Source organism: Mya arenaria, chromosome 13 (genome assembly GCF_026914265.1).
Source record: "Mya arenaria isolate MELC-2E11 chromosome 13, ASM2691426v1".
Taxonomy (NCBI): Eukaryota; Metazoa; Mollusca; class Bivalvia; order Myida; family Myidae; genus Mya; species Mya arenaria.
In genome coordinates this window covers 33,048,868-33,066,115 of record NC_069134.1, presented here as the reverse complement: position 1 = coordinate 33,066,115, position 17,248 = coordinate 33,048,868, and the positions used below count along the sequence as shown (strand labels likewise).

Sequence of the window (17,248 nt, the reverse complement as noted above, 5' to 3'; positions counted from 1 at the left end):
AAAGTTACCAACATTATTTATTTTTATTAACAAGCAAATAATATAAACGAATGTAACAATGGTAAAATGAAAGATCAATGGCCTGTGAATGACTCATACCATGCACAATAACAGAATAATAACATGTTTTCCTAAATTACTGAGATTTGGTACACTACAAAGAAACAATGTAAAAATCAATGGAATAACAGATTCATTGAAGGTGATCAATATTAAAAGTTACAAAAAACACATCTTCGTACTGTTGAAAACTCATGTATTGATACGATGTACTATATTTCCAAAAAGATGAGTTTGCGTAATATGGAATGAATCTTAACATTTATTGTTTAAAAAATCAAACAAACACATAAAGTGCTGCTGCAACTCATGATGAAATAGCTCCGTATATGTTATATGTACATTAAAAACCAGGGCGCATAATAACAGATCATATACATATAAATAACAAAAACAGAACACATCAGACCTTATGACTACACAACCACAAAAACTCAAGCAATAAAATTTGGTAACGGTACTTGTCCATTGAGAGCGTTTTCAGTTTGTTTTAATTCGTCTTCAGGATTTTGAGCAACACTATTTCTATCGGCGACTAAAGGCGGACTAGAATCCCTTCTCCTTTGCTCCTCGTTCATTACGGATTGCGCTAACTCTGTGGGCTCGTTAGAATGAGTTGACACAGTAGTGTGGTTGCTTGATTCAGTGCAAGAGTATCGTGATAATAGGTTTGTGTTTTGGTTGTTTCCCATTGTTTTTTCGTTGTTGCTTTCTAGTGAGATGGAGTTCCGTCCCGGTTGATCAGTGTAGGCGACTTCGTCTTCACCAGCCATAGGCTCTGTTCTCCCGAACTGCAGTACAGTTTCCTGTAAAACAATATCACTATATATGTGTTATTTAATCAAGGACATAGGTAGATGTGTGGCATAAAAATGATACCTTGACATTGTCCATTTACAAAATTATGACCATTTGAAAATTCAATAATCTGTATTACTAATCTTATCCAGCGCGGTAAACGACGTATATCAGCCATGTGAAAATATTGTATCACTTTCATATCCTGATGTAAAAGTGCAATTTTACAAACCTTCTTCCCTCTGATCCCTTTGTCTTGTTCGAGTTGATACTCCCTGGCCACGGCTTCATCATTTCTCTGGGAATTCAGATCTTCAGTCCCATCCGGTCCTCTCAAATCCGTTGAAACATGATCGTCTACAAAGAAAAATAGAACAGGAAGTTTGATTATTCTTGACACAGTGATAATGGGAGTGGCGTAAACTTTATAACCAATGATTGAAATATACTGATTTAGAATATTAAGATTTGTATTACTTGTAATAATTGAATAGGTTATGATGTTATGAATGTGATTGGCACACGATGGTGTTTCTGAACCATAGCTAACAACAGCACTTTTTCAAGAGTGGTTCATCAAGTACATATGAAATATGTTAACCTGCTGTGTCTGGAATGTAATCGTTGTGGATGTCCTCAGTCTCCAAGTTATTTCCCGGAAGTAAGGGTTCAGTGACAGAGCCAGATGGAATGGAGACTGGAGCGCCAGGATTTAACTGATCAGTTTCGATGTTAATCACAGTTTCGTCTTGACCTCTTTGACCGGTTTCCTCTTGGTTGTAATCACTAGGAGGCACGCCTGGTTTCGTCATCAACACCCGTTGCCATACATTTGTCATCCAACGGGCGATAGATTGGCGTTTATAAACCACATAGATAATTACTACGATGACACCAACAGACACAAAGGTGACGAGAACAATGAGTTCAGGGGGCACGCTTCCATCTCCTGCGAACGTGACGGGAGGCAGCTTTGTAAACACTTCTGTCTTATACTGGCGTATGTACTCTGAAATTAAAAGTCATACAGTGGGATCCCATGGAGTAGAAAAATACAAATAAACACGCTTTGGAATTTACAGGTCGTACTTTCTATTTAAATCGTTTGCTTTATTTAAACTGTGACCTCTTCCTTCGAGTTATTCATATCTTTAGAGCGGTGCACATGTTTCAACAGTGTTAAAGGCCTAGTTTAAGGAATGTTTGGCATGATTATTCCCTGCTGTGCATATCCTGCTAATTGCAGTGGTGTCACAGTAGGGGCCAATTTTCTGTGTATTCGTTTATTGGCTCAGGGCCATTTTGGGTCCATTTCTATCTTAAAATATCACAAACTGCACAGTAGGATACTCAGATCGGAGATCTAATAAGACAATTAGGCAATTAGATTAAGATCAATTAACAGAGGTTGTGTACAAATACACGTTTTTTTTTTGTTTTTTTGTTGTTGTTTTTTTGTGGGGGGGGGGGGGGGGTCACTTATAGAAGACTTAAACTCTAGGCCTTTAAAAACGAATAAAAGGTTGTTTCTCCCTCATGTTGATAAACACTCACAAGAAAGTATTAAACTTAGGATCATTACGAAATATAAGTAATAAAAAACATACCAGGACAATAGTTTGTACAAGCTCCGTCATTTCTATCCGAGGGTTTACATATATCCAGGCAATACCCCCACTCTCCATTGCTTGGGTTGTAATAAATGTCCTTTCCTTTTACGCCATCAGGCATTAGATTTTTCATTTTAGGTTTGCTTGGCTTAGAGTATTTTCAATCTTTTCTTTCAAGTAAATTTAATACTTGCTATTAAATCATCAGTCGATATCAATGATAAATGAAATTGTGAGACTTTAATTTAACTTCTTATTCTTTTTATAGCTGTTTGAAGTATACCGACTGGTGGGTGTATTATTGTTAAGTTATTTATAATCATGATACCTACATCGTGGGATCCCAAATATGACAGTTCATATCTCAGACAGGTGTGCTGTCCTATCCCTCGACCCAGATAGGAGGGGTCGAGGTATATGACATTACACGTATTTTACAGCAGAATTATTTTTGCTTGAATCTAAATATAGCGTTAAACGACAATCAAGTCGACTATCAAGTGAAAGTTTCTTAAAAAAAGGTTATAACACACGTTTCGTAGAACGGTAGCAACACTTATTTTATATTGTGGCCACTAATTAATAAACTGTGGCCACAACTTAGTAACTTGAGGCCACGACTATGTAAATTGTGGCCATAACTTAGTAGTAAGTTATGGTTACAACTTAAAATAGTGTGGCCATAACTTAGTAGCAAGTTATGGTTACAACTTAAAATAGTGTGGCCATAACTTAGTAGCAAGTTATGGTTACAACTTAAAATAGTGTGGCCATAACTTAGTAGCAAGTTATGGTTACAACTTAAAATAGTGTGGCCATAACTTAGTAGCAAGTTATGGTTACAACTTAAAATAGTGTGGCCATAACTTAGTTACCTGAGGCTAAGATTTGATGCCACGACTAAGTAAACTGTGGCCATAACTTAGTAACTTGAGACCACAACTTAGTACATTGTGACCACAACTTATCAAATCGTGGCCTTAACTTAGTAACTTGTAGCCACAACTTAGTTTAGCCAATCAAAACAGCTGTGTCATCTTTGACTCTTTATGGCTTTTACCGGTGATAGTACAGTACTAGGGATACCCCGTGTATTTCGCCTGTACAAACAGGCATTCTGTAGTGCTAATGGATGCAATATGAAGAAGAAAGAGGTGGGAACAATGGCATGGTAGCGAGTCATGGTTTTGGACATGGATGATAAACTCGACCCTAACGCTCAATCACCCTTGTCGCATACTTCTGTAACCATGATAACGTCCAGAATGCTCCATCGCGTTGTCAACAAAGTCACAAATAGAACGAGCGTTCCAACAACCGGCCCAGTGACGCTCGTTCTATATGTGAATTTGTTGACAACGAGATCGTTAACGTTAAAACGTTCACCGCTATGTATTTAACGAATGTTCCAACAACCTGGCCACTGTTCTCCTTTCTCTTAAGGTCAACAACCTCAGTACTCTGTTCTAAGGACGTAAACTAAACGACGTCAAGGATGAGAAGGACCCCTTATTGAACATCTATGGTTTTAGACTAAGGTATACATGGGCCTCTTGTTTAGAACTTTGTAAAAGTTAACAACGAGATGAACTACAACGTATTTTCTGTATGACGAAATAAAGCGAGGCAAATCAGTTATTAGTGTTAAAACTAAGATACAATTAGCTGGAACCCTTTAGCAAATGTTAATATTTGCTCAAATATAGTTTTTGGAGACCACAATTTTCATTTTCATTAGCGCCCATAGCGTTGTTGTTGCGTTATTAGTTAATATCATTATCACGTGATGAATGATCAATAACTCATCATAACGAAGTATTTAAACCATCGTGGTCTAGTGGATTGGGTGCTGTTTATTTTTTCTTTCTTGACTTTACCGGCGTGGATGCGCAGCCCACTAAAACCCAATTTTTTTTTGCAATTTCGTTGTTAAAGAGTGAAATAATGATAAAATTAGTGTTTTCAGAGAAAAATATTTAAACCAAAAACTTCTTGGTTAAAAAAATCAAATCATTATTATATAAAGCCACATAGAATATTACGCAATCAGAAAGTCACGTGATATGCAAATTTCGTAATGACGTGCGCGCTTTATATCAATTCACGCATTTTGTAATTGCGATAATTGCATTTTTATCATTCTAATGGTTGAACAAGGTTAAGAAAAGTCATTTTGGATATTCATACAAGTCAATAAGTTTACCTCACTAAAACTTAATGAGACTTTAAGAAATGATAATGTCATTATGTTATTGTTCCCCGCCTGGTGAAAACATGTCAATGGCATGATCTAAATGAATTAAAACATATTGTGACTAAGGCGGGCTTGCTTCTCAATTATCCAGATTGTTAACATTATGCTCTTAACTATTCTCAGGTGGGATCTTTATACTACTCATAAACTCGGCGAAAATAACTGCAATTTTATTTCAAAATTCATTATATGAGCCGCGTCGCGCGATTTTGGGCCTTCGGACATATTTGCTATTACAATGTTTGAAGGTATTTGAATGAAATTATATTTTAGGAAGATATTCTGAAAGTTTCATGATGATATCACTTAAATTGCGTAAGATACGTGCTTACAAGTAAGACCATGTATTGCACATTTTGAATACTAAATTTGACGTCATTCAAATGACGTCGTTACGAAAGCACTTTATTCAAATGACGTGCAAAATTAACGTATCAATATCAAATTTAGCTTATAATTAAAATTATTTTCTTATCATAGAATCTTCAATGACCATAAATTAAGATAAAAATAATGTATCAGTTTTGTATTTTTAATATATTTGGCAGTTTTAAACACAGACTATTAATGCAGGCAAAATATGTCGGGACGAATTCCATGGTTGCTATGGAAACATGAGTAAACCAATGGTCATAAATTGTGGAGAAAATGACGCACCAATGACAAAGCTTAAAAAGAAAGAAGTTTGGAAGAAATTGATTAACATAGAAACATCATTATTTTTGGCATGTTTTTATTAATGATTATTTCATTTTTAATATTTATGTCCGAAGGCCCAAAATCGCGCGATGCGGCTCATATACAAGTGCATATTAAGTGTGTGTGTGTGTGTGTGTGTGTGTGCGTGCGTGCGTGCGTGCGTGCGCGTGCGTGTGCGCGCGAGAGAGAGTGTGTGTGTGTCTTATAAGATTAAATAATGCTTCTGGCGAAGTTGATTTCCAAAGGTACGAGTCCTGTCTTGTAGTTCATCGCTTCAAACAATCCAATCAATTATTTCGTGCACTCTATTTTGTTAATTGGCGTACATGTGTATACATATGTATACGTGCTAATGTGTATATTTGTGAGATATAGATAAGGTCTGATTTCTAACTTAAAACATTTTCAGACGTTACAAATGAATAATCAAATGTTTTGTGCCTCGCTCGTTCACATTGAGCGATCCTTCGTTCGCAAAGCTATCAATAAAATCACTTAACAGATGAGGTTTTGTCATGATTGCTCCTTACAAAGATTTATTCCAAAACTCTTTATAAATACTTCTTAACTATTCATATTACACAAAATATGAAAATTGAGCATATATCCTAACAATACGAGGATGTCAAACTCGTATTTATTATTTTGTTTTGACATTGAATAAATGTCCTTTTCACTGACTGTGGTTTATTATTCACGTCTCCCACTTAGTTGAACTTGTCATGGCCAGCCCCTTCTTATTCAGTAGCAATACATAAATCATAGTATTGATTAAGATCACGTAGATATAAACTATACCCAAATTGCAACAAAAGCTCGTCTGCGTCTGCATAAACCAAGGTCAGACCGATCAAGGGTTTTGTCTTGAAAGAGTCCTCGGCGGGTTTTTTACTTATTTTTTTTCATTCCATATAAACCGACAGACGAATGTCTGTTTGACTTATGCTTAGTCCTATGGCGACTATTGCCACAATTATATAGCGCGGTAGCCGCTTTCTTTCGTTTGCAAATTGATTTCATAGATAATCGACTTTTATTCTTTATGATAAAATGATTAAAAGCCTATTAGCGGCTGTTTTGCTGTAATCAAACATAAAAAATGTTTTGAAAAAGTTTGTCAAACATAGAAAGGTGGTTAGTTTAGGCACGAAATAAACAAAATGAAAAACTGTAATAAAATAATTATAAAAAAGAAACACGTATTCCGACTGCAGAAGAATTTGAATCTTGATGCAGTGAGAACGAACGGTCTCAAGTCTGAGTCAGACACAGAATTGTTTAATTTACAATAAATTCATATTTATTCTGTTGGTTTTTCAAAAAATAATGTTAATTATTGTACAATTTAATAAAGAAATACAATTCGTCAACTTTCAATATAAAAACCTAACAGGAAAGTAACAATCAAAGAAAGATTGGCAGTTGTGCCACTTGAGTCTGAACTCAGACATCAGACTGTTCGTAATCACGGCCTCTGACACTCGAGGTCTGCAGTTGTACCACTTGAGTCTGAACTCAGACAGCAGACTGTTCGTATACATGGCTCCTGATACTCGAAGTCTGCAGTTATGCCACTTGAGTCTGAACTCAGACATCAGACTGTTCGTATACATGGCTCCTGATACTCGAGGTTGCAGTTGTGCCACTTGAGTCTGAACTCAGACATCAGACTGTTCGTATACATGGCTCCTGATACTCGAGGTCTGCAGTTGTGCCACTTGAGTCTGAACTCAGACATCAGACTGTTCGTAGTCATGACCCCTGATACTCGAGGTTGCAGTTGTGCCACTTGAGTCTGAACTCAGACATCAGACTGTTCGAAGTCATGGCCTCTGATACTCGAGGTTGCAGTTGTGCCACTTGAGTCTGAACTCAGACATCAGACTGTACGTAGTCATGACCCCTGATACTCGAGGTCTGCAGTTGTGCCACTTGAGTCTGAACTCAGACAGCAGACTGTTCGTAATCATGGCCCCTGATACTCGAGGTCTGCAGTTATTCTACTTGAGTCTGAACTCAGACATCAGACTGTTCGTAATCATGGCCCCTGATACTCGAAGTCTTCAGTTATGCCACTTGAGTCTGAACTCAGACAGCAGGCTGTTCGTAATCATGACCCCTGATACTCGAGGTCTGCAGTTGTGCCACTTGAGTCTGAACTCAGGCAGCAGGCTGTTCGTATACATGAACTCTGATACTCGAAGTCTTCAGTTATGCCACTTGAGTCTGAACTCAGACAGCAGGCTGTTCGTAATCATGGCCCCTGATACTCGAAGTCTTCAGTTATGCCACTTGAGTCTGAACTCAGACATTAGGCTGTTCGTAATCATGGCCCCTGATACTCGAAGTCTTCAGTTATGCCACTTGAGTCTGAACTCAGACATCAGACTGTTCGTAATCATGGCCCCTGATACTCGAAGTCTTCAGTTATGCCACTTGAGTCTGAACTCAGACAGCAGGCTGTTCGTAATCATGACCCCTGATACTCGAAGTCTGCAGTTATGCCACTTGAGTCTGAACTCAGACAGCAGGCTGTTCCTATACATGGCTCCTGATACTCGAGGTCTGCAATTGTGCCTCTTGAGTCGGAACTCAGACATCAGACTGTTCGTAATCATGGCCCCTTATTCACGAGGTCTACAGTTGCGTCACTTGAGTCTAAACTCAGACAGCAGGCTGTTCATAACCATGGCCTCTGACACTCGAGGTCTACAGTTGCGCCACTTGAGTCGGAACTCAGACATCAGGCTGTTCGTAACCATGGCCTCTGACACTCGAGGTCTAAAGTTGCGCCACTTGAGTCTGAACTTAGACAGCAGGCTGTTCGTAATCATGCCCCCTGATACTCGAAGTCTGCAGTTGTGCCACTTGAGTCTGAACTCAGACAGCAGGCTGTTCGTATACATGAACTCTGATATTCGAAGTCTGCAGTTGTGCCACTTGAGTCTGAACTCAGACATTAGGCTGTTCGTATACATGAACTCTGATACTCGAAGTCTGCAGTTGTGCCACTTGAGTCTGAACTCAGACATTAGGCTGCTCGTAATCATGGCCCCTATTACTCGAAGTCTGCAGTTGTACCACTTGAGTCTGAACTCAGACATCAGACTGTTCGTATACATGGCTCCTGATACTCAAGGTCTGCAGTTGAAATCATATCCTTTCAATACTTGTTATAACTAGAGGGTTTTGGATTATAAACAACATTTAAAGTTCCTAAATGTATCAAAACATTAGAATATTTATTGGTATTGTTATTGTTCAGGGTTACACATTTAAAACAAATATCATTATTCCACGGGTGCTTCTTCTATTAAAGTAATCTTATTGAAGAACAATTACTGCCCTGGATAAAGCCCGGCTTATCATGTTTAAATGTGGAATAAAGCTTAAATTGTAATATTTCACTCTATCCTAAATTTGTATTCATAATCAATTTGTGGCTCATCTTACGCGATTAAAGCAATTGTTACACTGCATATTATTAAAGCGTTTATGGTAGGCTTCTGACATATTTTAATTAAAGGTTTATTGCAAATTTTCATCTTTCAAATTATTCATTTTAGGCACAGAATATACCGAATATACCGACATTGAGCATATCTGCCAAACAATTAAAAAACCGATCCCAATACTGATTCAGATAATTTAAAAATGAATTCATCATATACTATTACGAAATCTTAAAGGCCTAGTATAAGCCTTCTATAAGTGACCCCTCGCCCTAAAAAACAACAACAAAAAAACCCCAACAACAATCGTGTATTAGTACATAACTGTTTTATTATGAAAATGGCCCCTAAATGGCCTTGGGCCAATAAACGAATACACAGGAAATTGACCCCTACTGTGACGACAGTGTAATTAGCAGGAGATGCACAGCAGGGGATTATCATGCCAAACATTCCTTAAACTAGGCCTTTAAGTCCGAGTATACCGCACCAATGCCAGCCCTCATGAAAGGAGCCTAGGCCGAAAGAAATAGTTTGGTAAGGGTTACATCCTTTCAAAAACAGGTAAGGTAGGTAGGCCATTATTAGGGTTTATATAAGAACGTAATTGTCATCACTAGGGATTGGTGTTAAAGTAATATTTTTGTTGTTATTTCATTGTGGGGGTTTATCAACTGAATATAAAAACGGAAGGGTGGGCACCTATCACGTAGGTAGGGTCAGGTAACCCGAACGAAATGTATTTTAAGGCCCTATACGCAATTGTCATAGGTATCGTTCCATATACACAGACGCCGGAGGTGTGTCTCTAGGCTGTGTCCCATGGCGACTATGTCCACTATCTTAGAAGAACGTGTAGCTAGCGTCTTACACTCAACATAACAAAACAACACTACAATAGGGTTGTATAACAAGCACACGGGTCGCCGTTCACTATAGTACGCTTGTTTAAGTATTTGAGGTAAAAAAATAATGTAATTTTGTATACACTGTTTTGATAATGTTTACATTCTTTCACTAAAACAATATTTGAAGTTGTTAAACAAAAGTGCTCTCACTTAAAGCTGACAATTGTTAAGCCTACATCTACGTACACGAAAAATATGTGTAAAACGGATAAAACCCAAAATATATACATTGATTATTTTTAGAGTTATGAATGGAAGCATATCTATACAGGATTGAAACGAAATCCTACATTTGAATCATACTTAAAGGGGCATTTCTTAAAGTGAACGGTACGGTCTATGGTGGCCCGGGTATAGTAACAGCCTATATATGGGGAGACAGTAAAGATAATTATCTTCAGTTTAAAAGCTGCACTCTCACAGATTGACTGTTTTACAACTCTTTATCTTTGTTTTGGAATTAGCCAAATTTTGCGTAAATGTCTGAAAACTAGTGGTATAAGACTGCTGATAAAATATCAGATCGCAGTTTTTATATTTACACTCGAAACTTGTTGTTTTACGGGTAAAAGCGTTACTAACACTTTAAGAATAATGAAATTTCCGGCAGTTTTCCTAACAGTTGAGATCTGTTCTATTGTGAGTTATCTTTTATGACTGGATTGAAGGCATTGATGCCAAAACGAGCTGATTCTGAGACAAAAATGGAAAAGCTGTTGAAGCGTACAATCTGTGAGAATGCAGATTTAATGATATCACTACATACAATCGTTTGTCTTTTTTTTTATCTCCGTACTAGGTTGTAAAACGGTTCTTAAAACATATTAAAGCCAGTGTGTTAATTTAAGTAAAATTACTTAAAACAAATCTAATATTTTTTTCAGTACCCTCAACGCCCACAGGGGCGTAGCCAGCGATACGCACTTTCGCATTTGTGTAACATCTATTTGAAAAAATGAAAAAAAAAGAATATGGCCCAAAGTAGCATCATAGTCGAGGGCGTAGCTAAATATCGATATCAGAATAAAGGGAAGATCATCTATAGTAAGCATTATTTCTCTGTGCTAGATACGGCTAACTGAGCCTAAATCAGTCACTTGGTAACTACAAAGTTGGCGGCCTCGAACTATAAATCCCTTCAAATACACATCAGTGCTCAACATTTTAGTTCCATAAACCTTTTTTCACTGGGAAGCCCCTCCCTCCCCCCCCCCGACCCCCCCCCTACGGCTACAGGGATATTCCCCTCCCACACCCTCTCCCTTTCGTGCGTAACATTCAGTAAAGCCTGGCTACGCCCCAGGCCCATTGTGCACATGCTCCGTACAGTTATGAATTACATCCCTTTTAACAAATTCTCTGTAAATTCCGAAAACACACATAAATTATAAAAACTGAGCTTATATCCAGTCTATCACAGAACAAATCAATAAATTGTATAATTTAAAAAAAGAAAGAACTAATCTCAAATTGTAACAACAGCTAGTCCACGTACACTGCATAAACCAAGGCAACTCCAAACAAGTGTTTACTCTTGAATGAGGCTTCGGCGAAATTGTCATATTTTTCGTTCCATATAAACCGGCTGGTGAAGGACAAAGAGGGGTGTGATTCTTGGCTCTGCCCTATGGCGACTATGGCCACTATCTTGTAGCGGGGATAGCCAAGCGCCTTGCATTGTTGTTTTATCCGGTCCGAGATGAGGCGGCTTAGTCGCGAGCAATCGTCTTTATCATATTCCCGTCCGTCCAGCTCCCTAGTCAAAATCTCCATTGCGATTTTCTTGGCCTCATATATTGGAAAGTTCTTATCAGGCTCGACTTTGTATGTGTTTTCGTACTTTATATTCAAGCGTCCATCTTTCCCAGCCGACAACGGCCCCGAGCGGCCCGCAAGAGAGTCCGCCATGGAGAACTTCCGATCTGATATGGAGTACCGACGGCCAGCGATAGATCCCCGACGGTCCATGCCGACGGGAATCATGAGGCCCGGGCCGTCTTTAGACGATTTCCGGTCAATGATGGACTTTCGGCGCATGTCCACAACCGATTTATCCACGGACCCCTTCCGACTGGAGACCATTGACTGCTTCCGGTTCATCGACATCGCGTGTAATGTGGTTGAAATCCTAAAAATGACCGAGAGTGTTTTACTTATAAGTAAGTGAGCGGAAGCCATTTCTCACGGAATTGTTAATGAAAATATAATGGTTTACGATTCAATAGATAGATTAACAAAATGATAGTTTATCTTAGGTATAACTATTACCCGTTTACCAGTAATAGTAAAAAACAACAACCCCATTTCACACCGTTTTTAAAGACAAGAACCTACCTTCTACTTTTATTCCAGATATTTAATCCAGCACAAAAAGCAAAACTATCCTGTAAGTATATAAATCTGTTAAAGGTCCGTAGCCATACCCACAATCGAAGATGATATTTTAAATATACACATCTAGAGTCAAAATCAATTAAATTTTAATGACTTAAAATCTGAGATGCCTGATTTTAGCTCTGCAGATGTTCCTGATAGGCGCCGCAACGAGATCTATTGTTTCAATTCATGTAATGTCTTCACCGATCAACATTTAGCTATTAAATTGAATAGGTAAAACCGCGGTTTAGGTGAATACAATTGGATGCATTGGTAGATATATAAAATAGAATACATTTAAAATGATATTTTGTATAAACATAAATGCTACACCAAGAGGGTCGTTCAAAAAATCCACATGAACACGAATCGCTAAATAATCTACTGGATATTTATAAAATATAAAACCAATTCATGATTTAATTGGAATGTGGTCATGGTTTCTTTCGTTGAAGTCTTTCTAAATAATTAAATCAGAATCCGTCATCGCAGAGACATGCGCGACAACACTAAAATGCATTGGGAATGATATTTCTTCAAGGCAAACACACAGGAGAGAAAAGGCTTTAGATATGATCGTGGTATCATTAGAATTTAGAGTAATTGTAAATGGCTGGGGAAATCCGACCAAATCTATTCCCGGGGGACCGGTCTTACCCCTGCTGTCTGAAGCCCCCCCCCCCCCTATATGTCCCATCGGTGGGAAAAACATTGATAGGTGCATTGATGTTACTGCTGATAATATTGTTGTTGCTGTTGTTTATTGTTTTTGTTGTTGTTGTCACAATTTAGGACGGTGAAGCAGTTTTTTGTGTAACAGAATGTAAATTAAATTATAAAAGTTGAAATTGCAGCAATTACCTTTAGAGCACAATTCTTTTCAAACGGACTTTATGACCAGACCTCAAATTTTGCTACGGTAAAGATTTCTGGTCATACAAATTTAAATTACTTCAACAATTAAATCTTGGCGATCAATTTGTGACGGACCATCTGTGTTTTGACATGGTCATAAATCCGAGTCTTTTACTTCTCATTGATTGCTTTATTGATGGCACCCACGGTATTGAAGTTAAAACCGATTGTAATTTATTCATTTTGATGTCTTTTATGCCCAGAAGTTTAATAGCATATTTGAGCTTACGTTTATCAATACCCCAATATAAATAATAAAAAAGCATGAACCGTCGATTCAGTTTGTTTGTTTGCATATACTGCCAACTGACAAAGATCAAACGGTGATTGTATAATTAAAATACAGAAGAAATATAAAATCATTCTCATGATTTTTTCAGAATTCTAAAGCTACTTTAATAGTAATTTCCGCAATATATGGACCGCTTAATTAGTTTTGATGTAGTTGAGAACTTTAGCGGGGAAAACATGAAATCAAATATATGCTTTTGAAAATGATTGCTACATAGACATACAAACTCTGATAGTGTTTTTCTTCTTTAAATATTTAACTAATAACTAAAGAAAAGAGTTGTCACTGGAACGTGACAAATGCCCCCCCCCCCGATTCGGTCTTGTTGGAGTGATAGCTGTGTATCTTTGGCCTAAGAGGTGCGAGCATAGATGACAGTATGTGCGACACACGGTCCCATGCCGCTTCACATTTCTGTGAAGTTTGGTCGAAATTTGAATAGAATTGTCAGCCGAGACACGATAGAAACGGACGGACAAACGATCGAACGGACGGGCGGACAGTGTGACTAGTATAAGCCGCCCCTACTCATTCGGAGCTATGCAAATACACAGCACATGAGGAAATATTAGATTCAGTCAAACCCCACTGGCTCGAACTCGCTTGGGTCGAATTCCTCGTTGGCTCGAACTGGATGTAAAGGACCGATTTCTTTATAAAGAATGTAAGCATTCCCGCTTAGCTCGACTTTTCCGTGACTTGAGGTATTTTCGCCGGTTCCATTGACTTCGAGCCAACGGGGTTTGACGTTTTGTTTGTTCCAAAATGTATTGCGAGCACAACAGAAACATGATGTTTACCGTCTCCGTGGCCTTGTGGTTAAGCGTCCGCTTACGGAGCGGGAGGTCGTGGGTTCGATCCCAGGCTGCGTCATACCGAAAGACGTTAAAAGCTGGTACAAGTAGCTCCCTTGCCTGGCGCTAGGCATTTAAAGGGTAGTGCTTGGGAAAGTGGTGTACTCAGTACTGGTTCAACCCAGGAAAGTTGTATCCCGTGTATCGGTGCTTTACACCAAGCACGTTAAAGAACCAAGAGGTCTCTTCGCAAAGAGTTTGGGTATCGCACCCGGATTTCTTGTATCTCACTCTGTTTCTTCAAGTCTTCCAATGCCTGGATTTGACTGCGAATTGCTATCACTTCTATCTCATGTCACTTATGGCATTTAAACACAATTTAAGTCGTGATGGCGTCACGGCGGGGTCAAGCCATAATGCAGCCAATGGACGCGGGCAGACCTTGATAAACTCAAATAAACAAACAAACAAACATGATGTTTTATGATTTTTGCTAGCATATATACGAGTCCTTTAACATTAAGAATTCACTTCATGTCATCTAACTGACTTAGAATACAACCTCATTGGCTAATACATTGTAAACGCAAACTCTGACGTAAGGAGTGTGTATCGGATGATTGGCAGTAGGCGGACCTTTATACACGCGCGAACGCTGAAATTCTTAATGATTAAGTCTGCTACTTAATGATTGCAAATCTGCAATCTCATTGGCTGAAAATGTAGGTTGTATTCTAAAGTCGTTTACAATACAACCGACATTTTCAGCCACTGAAATTGCAGATACTGAGATAGGCAATCATTTAGTCCTAGGCTTAATCATTAAGAATTCCAACTTTCCCGGGCGTTTAAAGGTTCGACTACTGCCACTTATCCGATGCACAATTCCTGCCTCAGATTTTGCGATGTTAATGAGTCATCCAATGTGGTCGTATTCTTAGACAGTTAGATGACCTGAATGATTAAGAAAAGCTCGTTCGCTACTTCGCTCCGCCCATTCTTTATCATTAAGAGTTTACTTTATCCAACTTTTACTTATATTTATTTCAAGGTACCTTATACTGTTCTAGATCCATTGTGCGATCATAACAACCGTAAGGCCAGAGTTTTTTTATCTTTAGATTTACGGGAGATTTTTCAAAAAGACGGGTATGGAGGAGGAAATAAAAATAAAAATAAAATGCATAAAATGTCCCAAAGGAGAAATAAATAAAAATAAAACGGATTTTTCTCCGATTTTTTTTTATTTTTTAAATTTTCTTATATCATGAAGACAAAACACACCTTACTTGTGTCAGCTATTTCATAGGCAGAAAAAAGGGTGATAGATCATCATAAAGTTTCAAAAGCATAATTAAAAGATCCCTTTAATGACTGAAAATATTGACCTCAACACTGTGAGTTCAAGCGCTCATTGAAATTAATTGTATATATTTGTTCGAATGCATCTATGCATATGAGGTGCATATATTATCAACCCATGGATTTTATGAAACATGTCAGTGTAATAAAGAAGTTTAAATGGCCAATTCTAACCTTTTGCCCACAATATAAGCATATCCTTTCCATTGTGAAGTAATCAAACATTGAACACAGTTTCAGACACGGTATAATAAGGAGGTCAAATGTGTTTTTCTGTCTTTAACAAAATAGCACCGTGACAATTTACCGTGATGTGGTTTTTATATAGAAAATATAACCAAAAAAAGTAGAAGCCCTGATGGAAATTCCTCTTCACTTCAAAGTTTGACTGGGCTTACGGATACACAGACAGTCAAAATCTACATTTATGTACTTCACCAAAGAAAATTCGGGAGCATTAAAATAAATTTTACAAGTGTTATATGTTTCAAAAAACCAGGTCTAAGAACAGATTTTAGAATCAGTCCTGAAAAATATCCTTCTAATTCCAGCTATGCCCGTTGGCAATAAGCAACAGATAAGTTTGACTTCTTGCACTGACTGCCAGATATCTTATGTTCAGATTTTTTCTGTTTTATCGGAAACACACACTATGTTATTATTACATCATTTTCAGTATTCTATAACGATTTAAATTCTAAATCATTATTAAACTAATTAACAACTACGAATATCACGATACCTTGTGTTTTTCTCTTCAAATATGTGAGCGTGAAGCAGTGTGTTCAATGCTCCCCAGAGTCAAATTCAGAAAAAAATATCCATTTTGACTATGATGAACACGATATCATTTTGCAGTTTGTGTTTGTCAGAAGCTATACATTTTTGCGCTGTAATCCAATTCATCCTTGTTTATATACGACGTGCGCCAACGACTTTTAATAGACAATACAACCCACGAATTTCTGTCTCCTTATTTGGACCGGAAGTTTCGCAATCATTCTACGAAACGCGAACAACATACTGAATCTACAAAAAAATCACAATAAACACGCTTTAAGTTCACCACGGTTTGATTTAAATAATGAAACATAAACACCGGAACGTTTTTTTGTAGTAAAACATTTCTATATAGCTGCAGAAATTCAAAGTGCGAGAAATAAGGGGTATGACAAAAAGTACTTTCACTTTTGACAGGACGTTGTTATGGTAACGGGTACCTGTTCTGTTTCCCCGCGTATTTCCGACTGGTTTACGTGGTTTGTGCAGTAAAAAGACCGATAATGAATGACAATTGGTACACCAGTTGGTTCTGAAATATGGGTTATAGAACACTAATTTTATTTTGTTCTTAACATTGGAGCAACTTTCGTCGGAAAAAATAAAAATAAAACTACCAAAATGAATTTTATTTTTATTTGGGTTTTGCAATATTTAGGTACGGCGCTCCCGTAAATCTAAAGATATAAAAACTCTGGCCTAAAATAGTCTGACGTCAAAAGCTTTCAATCCTGATAAATCCTGAACGTAAGAACTCCTGATAAAATCGTCTCTAGTTTTACACAAATAGCGAAATTCTATGCAACAAAGCCACTCCAGAAAATAACCGGTGAACAATTCACTATTGGAACAGGAAGATAAACGAAAAATAATCAGTAATTTTATTCTATGGAACATAAAATTAAGCATGATTGCAAACGGTATGCGATAAATGAGAAAAAAAATCTC

The 17,248-nt window shown here is 37.6% G+C and overlaps 2 protein-coding genes across 3 annotated transcripts; both read right to left on the bottom strand.

Annotated features, from left to right (window-relative positions):
• On the bottom strand, positions 1-2,710 carry LOC128214620 (uncharacterized). The gene is made up of 4 exons (XM_052921187.1): positions 2,466-2,710; positions 1,460-1,867; positions 1,091-1,215; positions 1-866 (listed from the first exon to the last, which is right to left on the bottom strand). The coding sequence occupies exons 1-4, from the start codon at positions 2,599-2,601 to the stop codon at positions 495-497; spliced, it is 1,041 nt and encodes a 346-aa protein (XP_052777147.1). The 5' UTR covers positions 2,602-2,710; the 3' UTR covers positions 1-494.
• An 8,313-nt stretch (positions 2,711-11,023) lies between these two features.
• LOC128214755 (dynein light chain Tctex-type 5-like) lies at positions 11,024-12,413 on the bottom strand. 2 transcript variants are annotated; one of them, XM_052921389.1, is made up of 2 exons: positions 12,116-12,413; positions 11,024-11,915 (listed from the first exon to the last, which is right to left on the bottom strand). In XM_052921389.1, exon 2 carries the CDS (start codon positions 11,885-11,887, stop codon positions 11,264-11,266), a length of 624 nt encoding a protein of 207 aa, XP_052777349.1. In that variant the 5' UTR covers positions 11,888-11,915; positions 12,116-12,413; the 3' UTR covers positions 11,024-11,263. The 2 variants fall into 2 exon arrangements, with proteins under 2 accessions (XP_052777349.1, XP_052777348.1); XM_052921388.1 differs by having other exon boundaries at positions 11,024-11,909.
• Between the last annotated feature and the right edge of the window lie 4,835 nt (positions 12,414-17,248).

Excerpts from the sequence above, each read along its gene's own strand:
- LOC128214620 (XM_052921187.1), bottom strand. The coding sequence starts at position 2,601 with ATGAAAAATCTAATGCCTGATGGCGTAAAAGGAAAGGACATTTATTAC. Across the intron at positions 1,868-2,465 it reads TTGTACAAACTATTGTCCTG|AGTACATACGCCAGTATAAG; the intron begins GTATGTTTTTTA and ends TTTTAATTTCAG. Across the intron at positions 1,216-1,459 it reads TTACATTCCAGACACAGCAG|ACGATCATGTTTCAACGGAT; the intron begins GTTAACATATTT and ends TTTTCTTTGTAG.
- LOC128214755 (XM_052921389.1), bottom strand. The coding sequence starts at position 11,887 with ATGTCGATGAACCGGAAGCAGTCAATGGTCTCCAGTCGGAAGGGGTCC.